This window comes from Stegodyphus dumicola, chromosome X1 (assembly GCF_044657685.1).
Source record: "Stegodyphus dumicola isolate Sdum_Otavi_A_Nest chromosome X1, ASM4465768v1".
In the NCBI taxonomy this organism is placed as follows: domain Eukaryota; kingdom Metazoa; phylum Arthropoda; class Arachnida; order Araneae; family Eresidae; genus Stegodyphus; species Stegodyphus dumicola.
Genome location: NC_140780.1, coordinates 94598101 through 94611299, shown reverse-complemented (window position 1 = coordinate 94611299; position 13199 = coordinate 94598101). Strand labels below are relative to the sequence as shown.

General features: G+C 33.3%; 1 protein-coding gene across 2 annotated transcripts in view; it reads right to left on the bottom strand.

Moving 5' to 3' along the window:
- LOC118186834 (uncharacterized) overlaps positions 1–13199 on the bottom strand; it is a 71272-nt gene that overhangs the window by 1291 nt on the left and 56782 nt on the right. For both annotated transcript variants that reach the window (XM_035356995.2, XM_035356994.2), the window contains 2 exons: positions 4723–4829; positions 1152–1426 (listed from right to left, as the gene is read on the bottom strand). In XM_035356995.2, coding sequence (XP_035212886.1) covers positions 1152–1426; positions 4723–4829 — 382 coding nt within the window. The remainder of the gene's footprint in view (positions 1–1151; positions 1427–4722; positions 4830–13199) is intronic.

Here is a 13199-nt window from a genome sequence, read left to right as displayed (position 1 = left end):
TTTTATTATGAAACATGATGGCAAAAATGTTCAAGAGAAGTACCTTTAAGTATTATTTAATAACTATATTAAAATTTACTTTTATCTGCTTTTTATAAGCTTTTACCCACTTTAGTGTAAGTTATTTAGTGGTAGAAGTTCTATAACGAAATTCTTATTTTTGAGCTTTCATAAAAATGCAAGGGTAATTTTTTAAAATTTAGTTCTATTTAATGCACAGTGAACAAATCGGTTTAAATGAGATACCTTAACATTTGCCTTGTCTGAAGTATCTTTAATCTTGATATTAAATTTCGCATGGAACTGGGGGAATACTCTTGTATACATAATTTCGTAACCCGAGAAGCACTTATGCTAACTGATGATGCAACAGTGCTATAATCTTGTGTACTCAGACTCCTTATCGTATTAGGCAACCTCTAAATTACGTAAGCTGTTTAATCAGATATAGAGTGAGTATACAAAGTACAGTATCTAAATTCAAAATTGGAAATTGTAATTATCTACAAAATAAGTCGTTATTAATATTTTTACACAAAAGTTTTGGTTTGAATTTAACTAACAAAGACAACTACACGAAATGAATGAGCCAACGTTTTTCTTAGCCCATGTGCAAATTTTAGTTCGATTCCTAAAAGGTGGCATATGAAGTTTGTTACATAATTTTAGCTTGTATAAAAAAAATTTGAACGATTTTGAATTCGTTCTAAATACTTCGAAGAGAAGGAAGTCTAATTTATGTGACAGAAAGATAAATTTTTGAATCCGTCATCCACTTAGATAGCTAGAGACTGATCTACAGTGTAGTTAATACTTATGATTTAGAATGTCTATAGTAAGGCAGAAGTAACTAAACTACCTATAGTACCTATTAATAAGGTAGTTTAGAATGTCTATAAAGGCGAGAACTATAAAAATGTTTGTGCGATTTCAAGTACTATAAATGTATAAGTGGAAAATTATATTGATGATTGCACTTAACGCTGCAGTTAGATAATAATGAACGATTTTGCTATATGTTCATAAAATGCTCATTAACGCTGTTTCTAACATTTAGAATATTTTTTGTTCAAAATACTTCTGATATATATCATTTAAAGGAATTCAATATTCTGTCACATACAAATCAATACTTAAATTTGCTTTTTTACCTTCACTAAGTCTACCCCAACCAGTAACGGTAGCATTTTTTCCAACCAGACTTTCTTCGGATGGGGGCAAACATATAGGAGAAATATGTGGATACTTTTGTGAATCTATAGCTTCTTCCAGTTGAACTAAAGCCAGATCATTTTCATACGTGAAGAAATTGTAACGAGGATGAACTACTTTCTTCTTTGCTCCACGTTCTACGTATCCATGCGGTTCTTGAACGCTCGCAAAATCGTATTCTCCAACGCGTATCTTTATCTGCGATAGCAACAAACTGGAAGAAAACAAATAACAATACATTTCAAAAATTGTTTGCCAAGACTAGGATATAGTATGGTAATATTATCAAATTCAAATCTTACTATTAATGCACTTATAATTTCTGTTTACATTAATTCCGATCCAACAACAATAAAAAGAATCTCTTTCCAAGCCCCACCAGTGGCGAACTGGTTAAGGCCGCTGAATGCTGGTATTTGGACTCGGGCTCGAACCCAGGTGAAAGAGCTGTATCCATAAGCGTTTTTCGTCGAATCACTATGTATGTGCTGTCGAAGTAACTTGGCCTTAGTTGATTCTGCCAATAATTCAATTTTGAAAATTTTTTTTTTCATAAGACAACCATCTATTGAGTATCTTTTCTACCAATTACAATGCCCCATAATCAGTTAAGCAGCAAATAAACAAAAGACACGAGAGCCATCTTCTCGATATAAATCAACAAGCGTACTGTCTATAAATGTTAAAAGAAGGTATATTTAAGGGAAAAAGGCACTGCCCGCGGTCTGGTAAAATACAAAGCATTGCAAGCAACGCCTGGCAGGATCCCCTGTAAGTCCTGTGAGGTGTAATTTATCTGGATATCTAGTGTCGCTGGACAATACCCGTATTGCCAATGGTTAAACAATGGGTGTCTACCACATTTCTCCATATCCATAAAGGTGTCAATGGCAGGAAAATCGCGATGATGGGCATTTTGTCTCGGTATGGTCAAGATCTCTATGCAGCAGTGTATTCATATCGTTGTTGTTGTGTTGTAACTTCTCACTTGTCTGACAGTAACATCAGAACAAGCCCATGAAATTCATCGTGGCAAGCGGTGCAAGACAGCGCCTGTCATTGGCAACTGCCTCGAGCCACCATACAGGGGATAGTACGATTTTGCTCAGTTCCGCCCCCTGTTTTGATGGAGAGCACCCTGGGGGGGACGGGTACGAGGGTCTTCCACTCCTTTTTCGCTACAACAACCTCTCTAGAGGACTTTCGGCTCGCCGCATATTTAGAGTGCTCCCATAACGCACAGACACATTTACAAACACCTATGCCTTCTCCGGGACTCAAACCCAGGCCCTTAAGTACGGCACTCAGCGTCGCTAACCTTTATCCCATGTGGGCGGTCCATGTCGTTCTTCTTCACACTATATGAAATTCCAGCCACACTGGCATACTGAGTACAGCACATCTCAGCTATAACATTACTGCAGGACCATACCTTTCTATCTATTATAGCAAACCAGTCGATGTGGTATGTGTTCCTTTTCCTCATCCTCTATCCCCTTTCTCAGGGAAGAATTGCTACTGAGGAGGATTTTCGAAATAGGAATGGTTCGATTTATGCAGTTCATGTCATGAAAATGCTTAGTCCATTTATAGAGTTTCAAACCTCAATCGAACTATTATTGTTCAGCGGTCTTGTTCAAATGCCCACTGATGGGCCCTAGAAATTTCAAAGTATTGTTTTTAATGAAATTCATTTTATTACTTAAATATAAGTGAACATATTTACTATTGAATCTTTAAAATACACTATTGAATCCTCAAAAATTGCCTTTTATATAACAGCGAGGAAATATATAGTTTTAAGTTTCCAGAAAGCAGAGCATATAAGCCTTTAGTTGGTCAATCAATAAAGTTGAAGCTTTTGAATATACGAAGTCGCTCAACAGCTGCTCCTCATAGTAGGAGAATGTCTGAATAAAGGTGCTAAGATTGTAGTATGCAATAGTAAACTAAATTAAGTCTTTTTCAGAACATTTGGAACAAAAGTTTATCTTCCAAAACCCAATAGATCGAGTGTTTATGTATTTCTTTTATCACATATCATCAAACTTTCAAAATTGAATACGCACTACAAATTAACAATTTTCGACAGCGTAAGTGAATTTGAGTGGCTGAAAATCCCTGCGGATGCGGATGGTAGTACACAAATATTCAATCATGATTTGACTCTTGCAAAGTCTGCCAATTAGGAAATCGTTGAAGATGCCAACATTCGAAAGGGATTGAGGAGGCTCAATTAAATGCTAATACGAAGTGTTTATGATTTTTATGGTATAACTTTGGATGACATTCGTGTTTCTATGTTTTAAAGAAGACGAATGGGAGATAGTGAGCGTTAGCGCGCTGTCGGGCGCATTTAAGCATGACAGACAGTCAAATACGTCTCTTTTCTTTGGTGTCGGATTATTCGATAATTTCTCGAATGTGTAAACCATTCCAAACAAATTCAGCAGCTGTCTGTGAACGAGATATCAGCCTTTAAGGATCATCTCAGAAAATTAAAGAAATCTGAGTCTTTATCAGTCCAACCCCTACAGGCTGTAGTGCAGGTTACTTTGAGTAATTTTCTGAGATTATTTTATGTATTAAACTTTGTGTCTTTCTTGGTTCAGAAACAGGGTTATGCATTTTACTTCTGTAGCAACAACTCCCTGATGACGATGCAGTGGAAGATATAAATTGCTTGTTTTACTTTTTCATTTTTGGTTCTGGTATTTTTTTGCGCTTGTCATTTTGTTACTGCGCATCTGATTTTTTGCTCATGGTTCATTCCAAATTTAATACAGAATGGATTTTAAACTTATTTTAATTTATTTTCTAATATTACCACCACTTGTTGCTGCTTTCAGTGCGTAATTGGGTTAGGTTCTGAACTGCATTTTACTTTTTATTTATTCATTTATATAAATGTAATAGATCGGACGTAGTTTATGGCGTAGTAGCAACGAAGCAGAAACTTTCAGACGTGAGCGAATTTAATAATTTCCTTTCCATTCATGATTGATACATAATTTTCTTTAAGAAAACTCAGGTAAAATGGGCGTTACAGCGGCTCTTAGAGAACTTTCACATCGGTACTGACAAATGAAAAATATATTTTTGAAGACGGAAGGCAGCGGCGATTTGCAAGAGCGAAACGGAAGCCGAATGAGACGCATTCAGAAAATAGCGTATAAGAGAGCTGTAAAGTTTTAATTCTCAAAAGAAACCTTATTCATTGATTGGGTAAAAGGTATTTGCATTGTAGCGTTACGTATGATCTTATGATGCAGATTGATTTTCAAATGAAGCAGTTTAGATTGCTATATTAAAATGGTTACTAGATTTAGCACAGAAATGCGAAATACCTAAATTAAAATGAATGATAAAAGCGACTGTTTCCAGTTAAATTAGAAGTTTGCTTTCATATTTTTATCTTAACAGACACACACACACACACACATATATATTTATGTTATGAGGAAATGTACTCAGTATCTACCTTCTGAAGCATATTAAAGAAATACATACTCATCAACACAATGCCCAGCTGTTGCTACCCACTGTCGACTGATGAGAGCCCCTCCGCATCTGTGGGTACTAGAAAATCCAAAAAATGATGTTCTGCGTACTGATGCCTGCAAAAATTATAATGCATTAATTTTACCTCATAAACAAAAAGCAAAATATGGAAAATTGTGATTCACTAAAGACTTTCTACTACAGATTAAACTGCATAGAAAAATAATGTACTCACACCTAAACCAGGAAATAAATTCAGTTATTTATCGATTCTTAATCAAAGCTAATCAAAGCTTTTCAAAGCTCAACTATCAGAGCATTACACATATAACTAAATATTAAATGGATTTATTGCACAACACTATATACTAGTAGTACGTCAAATATTCTTGTCGATGAAAGTACTTACTACGAACATAAAATACACAGAAGTTACCTGTGAAGAAACAAAAACCCTAATTATCTAACAATGATAAAATTACGTAAGAAACTGCAAGCAATCTAATTTTTATGATACACACCATAACCCTCTAAATGCATTTTTCACTTACATTCTATCAATGATCTTTATTATTTTCAGAAACATAAAATGAGAGAGTATACAACAGGTTATTGAGAATGGCAATTACTAGGTAATACGTTAAAGAACTTATTTCTTTATTTTGTCTGTAATAGAAGAAGGACGTATTTATTAATATTAAGGCAAGAATGTGAGATCTCAAATAAGTTTCCTTTCATGTTCAAAATATAAACAGTAGATGCTACCATTAATTTACAATGTCTGAGTTGTTGTGTTAATTTATTTAGTTAATTACAAGTTTGGAGTGATAAAAATATTTATTATTTGAATGGGACGAAGCTTGTGAGGCCTGCCTAATGGATGCACTCATGAAAGATTTCTAAGATAAATTGCCTCGTACTAATGTTACACAAATTAATACTTAAAAGTCTCTTAAAATGCGGTGTGCTATGGAGAAATACATAATACAAGACTTTATTATTATTTTTATAACTACTACGCGTTTTCGTTTACTTTTGATATGCTATCTTTTCCTTTCCTGAGTAAATTATTACATCTGAAAGAGAAGCATCATTGTTGATTAATTTGTTTTCTCTAAAAGACGTGAAATAAGGGAAAAAAGGTGTCATTCATAAATTCAGAGCGTGAGTGTAAAAAATTAACTTACATTTTATCCTACATTAGGGTAAATCTGTAAATCGGATTATCTTATGACATTGCTATATAATATTGATCTGGTAAATGGGTAAATAAAAATTAAGTGAAACAATGGGCAGTTTAGAAAGAAGGCGTTAATTTAAGAAATTTATTTTCATAGCTTTAAACACTTAAAAATTTTTCTTGTTATTTGTTGTAAGCATATTAAGGCAAGAATTTTGTAGAAAATATCATCCCTGATATTTTCTGAAAAATGGTAGTTTATTTCATTGCGAGTGTTTCTTAGAATTTGGAAGCAAGACTCGTAGTAATTCGGCCCTCGAGTGCTTTGCCGTAACTGTTTAAACTAACACTTTTTAAGACAATAAACTTAATTACTAAATAATTATATCTGAGATTTCAGCTTAAATAATTTATATCATTATTTAAACATCTGTTTTTACTATATTAATTTTCAATATCGTCCGTCTAAACTTTTCTCGCCTCGGTTTTGTTGTATACTAGCAAAACGATCTTGACGCCAAGTATGCTTAACCTCTAGGTCGCGCCGCTATGAATACCAATGAATAGAGGTAAAAAGGTTGTTTCCAAATAGATCCCACATATAACACCCACCTAGCTAATAATACGTTTATTAATACCTCACTTTGATTTTTGTCTCTAAGGAAACTACATAACAGAGGCCACTGTTTATATCCGCAATACCAGTTTCGCGAATTTAAAAATAAAGACGGAATGCGGAAACTTTTGAAAGCGTTTAGAAAATCAACACGCACCCACTTGTTTACTTTGTCCACATCAAAAGCATTTCTGTGCTATCATAAAAATTCAGTACTTTGGTAATAGGAAATTCATTCCTCTGTCAGAAAGGGCAATTTAGAACTTTCTAATTATACACAATTAAATCATTCTTGATTAATGACTTACGTTTCCTTAAATAATATTATGCCATATTATTACGTGAGAAGATTCGAGACAACCGTTTGAAGAAATTATTTTAAGTAACAGGAAGGAAGTTTAATTTAAAATAGATTTCACATTCGGAACGTCAGGAGAAGACATTTTATAATCATAAGCCCTTTTTCATCCTGACGTCCAACAGTGGCCTGATGTTGTCAAACTGACACCGAACAGTGCCTAATGAATAATACAGTTGAGTAATGGTAGTACGATCCGTGTTCGAACCCGCAAATCGGGCTGCCTGGGTGAATCTTTTCGTAGTTTTCCCATGTGTAATCTGAAAATAATTAAGTTTATTTAAAAAAAATCCTTCACGAAGTCATCCTCCTATTACACATATAGTCCTAGCGTGTAAACGAACATACAGACGCATTTAATTAGTTCTGTTTAAACGAAACGTAATTATTAGCCATTGCTTGAATTATTAAAACAAAGTTGTTGAAAGTTAGTAAATGATTAATACTAAAATTAATTTACTATGATATATATTGGGAAAATTCACGAACAGTTACGGGGGAAGCGTGAAATATTCGTGGTCTAATACTTTACATTAATAATTTAGAGAATATTCAGTATTATTTTTAATTAACCATTCGGACATGTTTCTATTCCAGTTTGCTTGTTAGCTAAAAGTTTCTTACAACTGTCCTTCCATAATAAATTCGTTATTATTGCTAGAACATGAGGAGAAAAACTGTTTTTTTTGTTTCACTTTTTCTGTTACTTCACATCAAAATACGCTCTGCTAACTCAAGTTTTTTATTTTAATGGACATATTGAGTCATTAGGATTTTTTATGCAGGAGAGGTGAAAAATGCGCAATGCCCTGGCCGGGACTCGACCCTGGACTTCTCGAATACGCGCCGAATGTGCTACTCTTACACCACGAAGGCATGCTGGAAGTAGGGAGAAAATACCTTATAAACTGATTGATTATGACATGTGAGGGGCCTGCCAACGGCCGAACGGTAAAATTGCTGAACACTGGTAGTTCAGTCCAAGGTTCGAATCACGGCCAACGGGCTGGCTGCATGGGTATATTCGTGGTTTTTCTCATATTTAGCATGTATACGATCCACTTTCCCTTAGAAAATCCTCCACGAAGGCCTCGCTCCCCTTAGGCAGATAACCCTCGAGTGCTTTGCCGTAATTTAATAAATAAAAACCTATGACACGTGTGTCTGTCTTAGGAGGGATGCACTCGAGGATGACTTTCTACGAGAATATGGCTCTTAATCACACTATACAAGAAGAAAACCACAAAAACCATGCAGGCAGCCTGTTCACCCGGAACCGAACTCGGGGACGGAATTTACGGAAATTCGTACCTCGTTTAAAACTATTAATTTTATCAATTATTTTTTGGTAAACAATTACCTCTTTGGTTTCATTAATCTTAACACGTGACCAACGATTGACAGATTGGTTAAGACCGCTGAGCACTGGTAGCTCGACACGGTTCGGACCATGACGAGCGGGCTAGCTGTATGGGCATTTTCAGGAATTTCTCCATATGTAATGTGCTTATAAGCCAGTTTCGCTTAAAAACCTACATGAGTGCATCCCTTCCCTTACGCAGAGGAAGAACTTTCACCTTCTAAAAGCAAACAATATTTTTGAGAATATAAATAAACACCCATACTGAACATCCCTGAGAGATCGACCCCTTTTTGAGACTATCACCTTCACTAAAAACCAAAATACTTTGCAACCGTGGGGTCGCTACTACTGTAAATATGCGAGTAATTCGAAAAATTCCCCTTAATGCGTTAATTTTTTGCAGTAATATTATGCTTCCAAATGTTAATTATTTTACAAATATTTATCCTGAAAAGCAATCAATAAAACTTCTTACAAAAGGATTTTAATTTCTCTTATCGTAGCAAAAATTTTATCGTGATCGTTTTTAGAATAGATTTAAAGCAGTTGCCCCTTTTAGCAATTTTACGACAAAATACTGAACTGGCTTTTTTAATTATGGCAAGCACGTGAGGGCTGTCTTCCTAAAACGAGGGATGCCTTTGTACACGACTTTCTAAAAGAAATTGGCTAGTATCCACATTACACATTGGGCAAATCTACGAAAACGCTCATGCAAGTTGTCCCTTTGCCTGTAATCTAACGCAGGTGTCGAACTACCAGAGCTCAGCGACTTAACCATTCGGCCCTGGTGGGCTTGTTAAAGTACTCCGTTCTTTCAGAAACTTCTATAAGCGGGTATTTTAAAATTTAATTTAATAAAAAAAGTCTCTATTTACCTATAAAAACATTTCGGAGTTTCATTGATGTAACTATGTTCGTACCCTTTTTTTCTCTTCATTTTTTATAGACCTTTTTATGTTCCAGTCATTTAGGTAAACGCGTTCTTCATTAAGTGTCTCAATGCATTTTCATTCATCTTCTGCTAAATATTTCTCATGCAGGAAGCAACAAATTGTTCTGCTTAGCCATATGCATTGTCAAAAACTGATGAACATTATGTATTTTAGCTTTTTTTAAGTAGCATATCTTGATTTTTATTTTATGTATTGTTGCCATAGATGTGTTTGAAAATTTTATAATTGATTTGTGCGTCTGAGGATTTTCTCCAGTTACTAATAATGTAACTTTAGAAACAATAAAAAGAGAACATACTTTTTCGGGTATTCCTTTGAAGTCTCCTTTACATGTAAAAATAATGACTAATGTTTTTTCCCTTTCCAATTAATAATGCTGCTTATTTTTCGCTTAGGAATTTTAATACCATGTACACACAAAAAAGAAAAAGGGGGACAATTCTCGTATATCTCCCGTTGTACTGGGCCGATTGGCGAAATTCAAATTGCGGTTTTCATGTGTCGAAAGCATGACTTAGGATATATATCAGATTTCTATATAGCATGGTTTTAATATAGGTATTTTGATGCAAAACCGGACTTTTTCTGAAATGACATGTCAAAGTTTTTCCATATTTCGAGTCTATGTCTTGAATTATGCTTAGATATTAAATTTTATAAAATTCGTTGCCAAATTTACGGAGAAATTGAAAAATTTAACTTAGCATATTTTTTTCAGGTTGCGCCAAGAATAATTCATTTGGCGAACTTTTTAATTTATAGCAACCTATTTTACTTTCATTTTTTTCATTGCAGACGAGCGGGGGAAAAAAAAGGTCATCGTTCATACTTTCAAATAATTTTAACAAAGTGCGTAAACCACATTTGGCATTATTATCGCTGATAACAAATATGCCAAATTTCAAAACGCGCCAATATGTAAATTCTCGTATATCTTAGAAAATTTCGAACAAAAAACTAATTTTTTGCAGGTGTGCCTGGAAATACATCTACTTTAAGATGATGCTAAAAAAATTTTATGGGTTATAATTCAAAATTTTTTTCGAAAAATTTATAAAAATTATTTAAAAATACAAATTTTAAAACAAATCATGAAAAATCTGCGAATTACATTTGGAATGAACCTAAATTTCGAAATGTGAAAGGAAGAATGAAATAAGTCTAATAAAAACATAGATATTAACAAATATATACCAGATTCAATTAACATTGAGGAACTAAAATTTTGAGAGCTAATTCTTTAAAAACTGTTCTTGTGATTTTTATAAAGCTTGACATTTTGGCATAATTTGAGTTATAAAATTGAAATATGAAAAACAAATTGGTGTGCTATTTCAGAAAAAGTCCGATTATGTGTCAAAATACCTATATTAGAACAATGCTGTATAGAAATCCAATCTATATTCTATGTCGAGCTTTCAAGACATCAAAAACGCAATTTGAATTTCGTCAATCGGACCAGTAGAATGGGAGATATAAAACTGTTCCATTTTTTATTATTATTTTATTTTTATTTATTTATTTATCGCGCAGTATACTTTATAACATTTTTGAGTTACAGAATAGGAATATTTTGCTTCGGAGAACGCAAAAACCCATTCTCAACCCACGGCTTGTTTACGTGCGACATTTTGAAAGAAGAATAATTTTAAAAAAGTAGCAGACGATACTTTTCATTTCAAATAATAAGCTGTTGCCAGAAATGTTTCTTCCAAAGCGCTTACTTTTTAAAAACATTCTTTATAGAAATCTTTCTAAAAATGTGTAAATACAAATAATTTTTACATTTATGTGTATGTTAGTTTTACAAAGCGAAATATGCCAATTTCGGGCCTATTCAGTAGTTTATTCAGTATTTATAGATGCTATGTTTTCGATAGAAAATTATTTATATTACACTACCTGAAGTATAGTTGAAACACGAAAAATTTAATCTCATTGCATAATGGAGTAAAATTTTAATATTTTTAATGATTTTTCTATTTAGAACAGTTGATGAGACTACTTTTAATTACACAGTGCTAGTTTCAGATAACATGAAATACTTACTGCTTTTAGAAATTTCACAAGACTGATATTAAATGTCTGTACGTTATAAGCCCTTTTTGAAGCTTTTATGGAAAAGTTTTATCAGAAAATAAGCGTTTCAAAAATGTATAGAAGATAATTATTCACAATTTTTCATATTATAAAAGTTCCTTTAAAAAGACCAGAGAACTATTTCGGAAACCTGAATGAACTTTGATGCATTTAAAACTGCATTTTTATCTTGATCAATCAACTGAAAGGACCATTGTGTTTGTTTATTCGATTTACCCTGACTTGTGCATTATAGCAACTTAAAAAATAGTAATAATCTTTTAAATCACGATGTATTTTCATTATTTATATTCAGTTTAAATTGAAAATGCTCATTTTCGTTATTTATATTCCGTTTAAATTGAAAAGTGCTCATTATTATTGCAGAGATCAATTTAAAATAACCTCTCTCAATAGGGAAACCGGATTCAAACCTTGTATAGAAATAATGAAGCTAAATTTAACTTCCGCATGGACCAATTCATAAACTGTTTTCAGTTCTATAGGAAAGAAAAAAAAAACAGCAAAATTTTCAGACTAACTACAAAGAAAAATCTATTATTAGAGTTGAAAAAGAAAAAAAAAAGTACATCAGAATGTGGAAACGCAGAGAATTTAATTGATAAGCTCATTCTGCCTCAACATTTTCTATTCCTAGGTTGACAATAGTTGAAAGCTTTTGTACTGCATATCAGATCTGAGTCTTTAGCAAAAGATATTTATTCACCGCTAGCATGAGATAAAAATAAAACTATAATTGCACGGTGACTAAAGCAAATTCCAAATCAGCCATTTTGAAAGAAAAAAAAATTGTCAATCCCATAGGCATTAATGAAGCATACATAATTTCATTCATTCAGTGATATGTTTTTATTCAGCCTACCGTGAGAGTGTATTTCATAGTCTTTAGTAAGTATTTCATAAACTGAATTCTCAATACTCTACGGTTTTATTTTGCGCTGTCTGATAATAGCAACTACGTGTAATTTTTTTCATGTGGTTAAAAAAACCTGAAGGACGAAAATTATAATAAATCATACATAATGATTTAACCTTACTTTTACTTGAAAGGTGTTTAACAAAAATAATCCCACCAGACGTGAGAAGTAAAAAGTTATAAAAGAATGAAAAATATTTGGCATTCATAGTTTTTTTATTCGGAACCGAGAGCTACGGTAAAGGTCAAGGTAACGTCTGCGTCTGTCTGACTACTGCTTGTTTATTTTGCGGAGTCGGTAATTACGGCGGTAGCTATCTCCTACAATATTGTTTAAAAAAATCATGAAAAAGACAAGAAGTGATCGAGCAAGATAACGTTCGTTCTTTATGCTGAGTTTCGAGCTTATCTTTTTAGATCAAGCTTGGTTCTATGCTTTTTTTTTTTTTTTTCTTATTACGTTGCACTGCAGAGAACTAAAAGAAACTAGGCATGTTTAAGTACCGACGGTTAAGGACAGCAGAATAACAGGTATTTATTTGGGCAAGATGCTGCTGCTTCGGAGAATTTCCTACTTCTTACTTTTTTGTGGGATTATTGTCTGTATATACTGTTCAGAAAAATAAAATAGCTCCCGGTTCCAAATATGATCACAAGTGTCAAATGTCAGTAATTCAGTAGCCATGCAGATATTCTTCTGAAGATTAGGAGCTACTTTGTCTGGCTCAAGAGCACATCAAGGTAATTAAGCATAAAATATTTCCATGGGACCATAAAATACATCACCCATACACACTTCCTGTAGGTAGAATATGAATGTAACCACTCCGCGCAGAAATACAAAAAATGTAATGATGTTTCAAGTGCTTTGTGACTAAAACATTCCAATATGGTCACTGTTGCGGGGAAAAAAATGATAAGGAGTTTAAAACCAAAGGTAACTTACGTTCTATTCCGTCGACGTGAAAGCTGGTTATCATCGAACCATGAAATTTGG